This window comes from Otolemur garnettii, unplaced genomic scaffold (genome assembly GCF_000181295.1).
Source record: "Otolemur garnettii isolate 467f Iridium unplaced genomic scaffold, OtoGar3 scaffold00122, whole genome shotgun sequence".
In the NCBI taxonomy this organism is placed as follows: domain Eukaryota; kingdom Metazoa; phylum Chordata; class Mammalia; order Primates; family Galagidae; genus Otolemur; species Otolemur garnettii.
In genome coordinates this window covers 790,850-796,850 of record NW_003852517.1, presented here as the reverse complement: position 1 = coordinate 796,850, position 6,001 = coordinate 790,850, and the positions used below count along the sequence as shown (strand labels likewise).

General features: G+C 41.0%; 1 protein-coding gene across 2 annotated transcripts in view; it reads right to left on the bottom strand.

The window, feature by feature from the left end:
• NECTIN3 (nectin cell adhesion molecule 3) overlaps positions 1–5,763 on the bottom strand; it is a 122,910-nt gene extending 117,147 nt beyond the window's left edge. For both annotated transcript variants that reach the window (XM_023517819.1, XM_003797682.3), the window contains exon 1: positions 5,319–5,763. In XM_023517819.1, coding sequence (XP_023373587.1) covers positions 5,319–5,478 — 160 coding nt within the window. In that variant the 5' untranslated portion in view covers positions 5,479–5,763. The remainder of the gene's footprint in view (positions 1–5,318) is intronic.
• Between the last annotated feature and the right edge of the window lie 238 nt (positions 5,764–6,001).

Sequence of the window (6,001 nt, the reverse complement as noted above, 5' to 3'; positions counted from 1 at the left end):
ATCTGGTCAAACAATTAAAAAAAATGCCATTATAAATAACACCAGTCTATAAAAGAATCACTGAAGTTTGTCTCTCAAAACACAAATTCTCTAATCCTCAGACTTCACATCTCAGTTAAGTTCATAGTGGGGGTTGGGCATATTGTTTTGGAAACGATTCCCTAATAATAACTATGATTTGAACTCACCCACACACCCTACTTTGGCTGACCATAGCAGCTACCTGAGAATGATGATTTACAGCCAACTCCACACATTTTTGTCATTTTGTCTGAAGAAATGTAGGCTAAAAACCTAAAGAGTCTCTAGGTTGCTTATTTACAACCAACCTATTTAAAACAAAAACAAGTGTGACTCTTTTTTTAACATTTAAAGTTAATGGAATCCAAATAAAACAACTATCACATCTCTTCATTCTAAAGAGCTATATGTATAATTTACTAATTTAAACTTATAAAATAATAGTGTGAAGTGATAAAAGGCCTATCATTAATTCTTACCCATTAAATCCAATTATCACCTGGCATGTTTTTATGCGTGGGTTAAATTCCAGTTTATGAATATCTCCTCACTATGTAACAGGTCTTCCGTACTCATCTTAATTTGCAGAATGATTGGTGGGCAGTCAATAGTTTTATAAGAAAAACAATGTCCTAAATGCTATATTAAAGGGAATAAGTAAAATTAACAGTATCGGTTTACAATATCCTTTTTAAAACAACTTTGGTACCTGCAAATAGCTATATGTAGACTCACAGGTGAGTCAACATGATGAGCTCAAATGATGAGCTGTGTTACAATTAATGACTCTTTCAGAAAAAATAACTTGAAGCCGACCCTTAAATAAGTTTTACAACAAATTTTGTTTAAATGATTAAAATATATCAAAACTTATTACAAAAAATAAAAATCTTAAGTTTTATTGAATTCAGGAAAGAATATGGGTTCAACACAAAAATATAAAATGCAATCAAAAATATCACAGATTAATGGTGCTGAGACCTTTGGATCTATGTGCTTGGCAAACAAACTTATCTTTAAAATTCCATTACTGACTAAAGGTTATTTTATTTACCCCACTTTTACATATTAATAGCAATTATTAACTAAATGTCTCATCTTTTGCAAATCATACAGTGCTTATCAATTTTTATGCAAATTGTAAAGATTTCAGAATATGTTATAGCATTATTTACTAACTTTTTAATGGGTAAGTTACAGAACTGTCAAAAGACTATTTTCTTTAGGTTAGTCACAGCTAGCTTGTCTTCAGTAATTTTCAAATTATTGGCAACAACCCATACCTTTTATTCCTTAACTATACAGAAACAAAACAAACATCAGAGTTGCTGAGTCACTAAGTTGTAAATATACTCTTATATTTAGGTGTAAGTGACATAAACAAGTAAACACACACACAAACAATTGCTCAGCTCTCCTAAATCCTATTTCTAATGCTGTAGCTTACTTAAGTAAGGAAGATTGGCTCTTTTCTGCTTGCTTCTAAATTTGGAGTCATACAGGGGCCCATACTATAGGCCCAACCTCATACTACCAGTACGTTAATAAAGTAGAACCTAACTGGGTCTCCCTTTTCCAACTCTCATTTCCAATATAATTACTAACATTCTAAGTGACCTTCCAGAATAGCCACATCGTAAAATGCACTGGACATCATTAAGGGAAGAGTCAACCAGGCTCCATACAGTTACAGAGATGAGTAGTGTGACTGTATTCTAATATTCTGAAAATTGCTCTGTTTATTTTAAGTAAATTTAACAAATATTTAGAGTCAGTGATTGGACTATACACTCTATATAAAGATGTGAAGTGCAAATACAGCAAGCAAATTAACTTGAAAACTCAATGTTTCAGGACACCAGTGTAGAATTTAAGAATTATCAATATCAACCTGGTTGGTTTCTGTTGTGCAATATAATAAATGCCAATAATTGAGAGTTTCTATAGTCCATCCACTCTACTAAGTGTTCTGTTTTATTCTTTCATTTAATCCTTACAAGAACCCAATCAGCAAGGTGATAATGTTATGTTTTCTTAAAAGAAGAGAGACTTGAAGTCTGCAAGGTTCAATAACCTGCCAATGACTCACAGCTAGCAAGTGGCAGTCTGTTTTCAATATCAAACTGGCTCTTTAGCAACTGAAGCACAATGTGCTGGGAATACAGGAAGGGACATCTCAATAAGATATAACTCTAATGATTTTTTTTAAATGACTGACTTTTTCCCTCATTTTACATTCTTCTTCTTTACCAAAGCCAATTCATATTACTTAACGCATTTCTCTATCATATTTACACACCAAACTGTTCTATAATCCTGTTTTCTTTAGTTCATCCCAGAGTTGTAAGCACCATGAAGGCAAGCCTCTTATTTATGTGTCATGTTCCAAGCGTCAATTAAGTATGTAGAAAGTGATCAAAGGTTCCATATCATATTAGATCTTCCTATCTTCCGAACGTCTATCTTAAGATAAAGCACTGCTTAAAATGGAAAGAGGCACAGAATGGGACCTAACAAAGGTCAAATACTCTCTCTTCTCATTCATCAAAGCCAAATCCTGGCTAATATTATCTATTTCCCAAGAAAGATGCAAGAAGAAAGAGTGAAGTAAATCTCATCATTTACCAACTGTTTATTATCATCATAAAAAACACACAAGTTCAGAATAATGAGTCTTTATCAGGTCAGATGAATGTTATAAACCTAGTATCCTTGATCTTTACACTAGGAATTTTTTAAGCTAAAAAAAAAAAGTGGTAGTTTGTCAACCTGTAAAATTCTCATTTTAAAAGTTTAGTTCTCCAAATAAGAAAATGTTCACCTCCTCCCAAAAACCAGTAAATCTGATATAAATATCTTAGTAACTTTTGGGAATATGAGGTCTATCAATTGTGAGGAATATTTTTAACAGTCACATTAGCATAATAAAGTTAAGGCCTTACTAAATGTAAACAACATATCAAAAATAGCAAAAAGAAAAAATCTGTAAGTGATTAAAAAAAGCATTCTGATCAATAAATCATCAGATACAGTCATCTTTTCAGAGCTTAAACATATTTTCAATTCTAAAACTAGTTCTGCTTGGTCAAACATAAGTACATGCCAAACCTCGTAAGTAGTACTATGAATGTTAGCATTACTGTATTAACAGTACAGCAGTTAGATCAACAAGTTGTTAGATCAACAGCCTACTTGAAAAAAAATTTGTTTCTATACTATTAAGCATCCATAAGTCACAACAACTATGTCCTATTCAAAGACTGAATTCTAAAATAAAGGCTGATGGAAAAAAAGTTGTCATAAGGGTTCACAAATTAGGGTGTTATAACACTATACGCCAAAAAAAGAAGTTCTTTAAATGAGCAGTGCACAGTAACACAAAACTGGTGCCTATCTCTACAACTACAAGAAAAGTTGACTATGGAAACTTCAATTCACACCTGTTCTAAATTAGTCTATTTGCCTACACTGCTTAAGTTCCTAGGCTCTAAATATCAAGTCCCTCAAATACCGCACTACTGAAGAGATTAAAAAAAAAAAAACAACTTTTTTCTGTGACCACGTGAAAACCAATGTATTTTTCAAAAAGTAATGAACAACACATTTCCACAATCACTAGAAATTATGTAAATTCTCTCTCCTGCATGAGCTGTACATATTACCTAGCTTCAGTCAACCATAAAGCTTTGCCTTGATCTACCTCTGCTGACATACAAATAGTCTCTCAATACTTACATAAACTAAGTCAGGATAGTCGCCCCCTCCAACTATCCTAACCTCACCTAATTGTAAGTAGCATCCTCAATCTTCCTTAATATTCAATCCAGAATCTTGCATCAATTTAAACTAGCATAGCTTTAAGAACTGTGTTTTGTAACCAAATATTTACGGACTTGGAACATAAGAACAGTGTATATTAAGTAATGTGCCATTTATCACACTATACTCTGTGTAAACCAGAAACTTCCCCATTACAGTGCTAGAAACGTGGTAGTAAACTGATAGAGGAAATTCTCATCCTATGGTGGGACTCCCATCTCATCATGAAAATTTTGCCTTCCTCAGAACCAACTACCTGATTCAGAATTCTCTCTTCTAAATCACACTATCCAAGAAATTCACACACATCTCTGCTTATAATGTACATTGGTAAAACTTATATTTACGGTTTCAAGAAACACTGAAAACCTATCTTTGAACAAGCTCAAGCTTTACCCCCCCTACCTTTCTCACCAAATGACAGCCCTCAAATAATAACGTCTCACAGTGTTTTGATATTATCCAAAGGCATTTAGAACTAATCTCCAAAGACTGGTGGCCTTATTTTCCCAAATCATTGCCTTCTATTAATTAACACGTCCAGTTCTCTTGCATGAAAGACAGGTGTGCTTTTTATAGGATCCTTAACAAAGCTTCTAACCTCCAGTATCTGGGAACAAAACTTACAAAGACGCTAGTTCCCAAAAGTGACAAGAAAAACGATAACCTAACATGTGGAAGAAATAGACGGGAAAGAAGTGTGGGGCTGTTTCATTAGAACAGCCAAGTCAAATGCAATCAAGTATTTAACGCATCTTCTTGGGGTCAAACAGGATTTGCGAAAATAAGAACGGACAAATGGGTAAGCTAAAATAACAGACGTCCCACAAACTGAAAGGCAAAGTGTGGGCTCAATCCATAGAGATCCAGAGGCTGCCAGGTCAGAATGGGGCCGCAGGACGCAAGAAAAGCGACTGTAGGGGATGCTGCAGCAGGGTGGGCTAACATGGTGCCTTCTGCGGGTAGAAGGCCCTGAAGGATGGACCCGAAGGCTTCATTCCACGGAGCTCTTCTCCTTAGGGTTTCTGGGCTCACAACTCAAGTTCCACCGGAGAAAAAAGGAGGCGGCAAAAGGACACCCCGGCACCTTAACCTCAGTCCACAAGTCCATGCTCTCGGATTCCCAGCGAACGAGCAAGGAAGTAACGGTCCCTGGAGCAAACCCAGAGGAACCCCGCGCACGAAGCACAGCCACCAACCCCCTGGCCATCACAACGCGGCGACCCGCGCGGCCGCGGGAGGGCGGGGGAGGAGCGGGCAGCCGGCGGGCGCCGCACTCGCCGGCCCGGCCCTTCCCCGGCCTCGCCCCGGGCGCGGCGAAAAGTTTCCAGCCAAAGTCCACGGCACTAGCTCGCGCAGTCAACCGCCGAACACAACCGCTTCGCGTCCCCGGAGAGTGGCCCGGACAACCCGGCGGTGGCGCCACGACCCTCGGTCGCGCCTCCCTCAGCCCGCACCAACCGCCAGGGTTCACCTACCACAGAGCCGGGAGAAGAGCAGCAGAGGGAAAAGCAGCAGCAGCAGCGGCGGTGGCGTCGGGGGCGGCAGCAGGAGCCCAGCTCCGGGGGGAGAAGCGGAGGAAAGTTGTGCTTTGCCGCCTCCGGGACACAGCGGGGCCGGCCCCGGGGTCCGCGCCATCCCCCACTCTCCCCCCGGCACGCTCGCCCGCCCGCCCCGCCTGCTCCCCCGGCCCCGGCGCCTCAGGCTCTGGGCGGCGGCAGCTGCAGCCGCTGCGCGGCGGCGGAAGGTCTGGCGCGCGCGTCCCCAACTCCCAGCTCTTGCGCCGTCAACGCCGGCTGACACTCAACCGAGTGCTCGCGCCTGCCTCGACTCCGCCGTCGCCGACGCCACTGCCTAGGCTGAGGCGGGAGCCGCCCGCCGCAGCCGCCACTCCCCTCCCCCCGGCACCCGCCCGCCTCGAACTCCTGGGAACTCGGAACGCACCACCCCGCCCCACGCGGGAGGGGGGGAGGAAACCGACCCTCAGAGCGGGCGCTGGAACTCGCCCGCCCTCCCCGCACAACTCCAGCTCCCGTCTGATCCCGGGATGCGAGCCGCTTCTCCTCCCCCGCCCTCCTACACAAGCTCCTCCCCTTTAAAAAAAAAAAAAAAACTCTCCTCATCCACTTTGATACAGGGTTTCTCCCAAAACAGAGCTTTA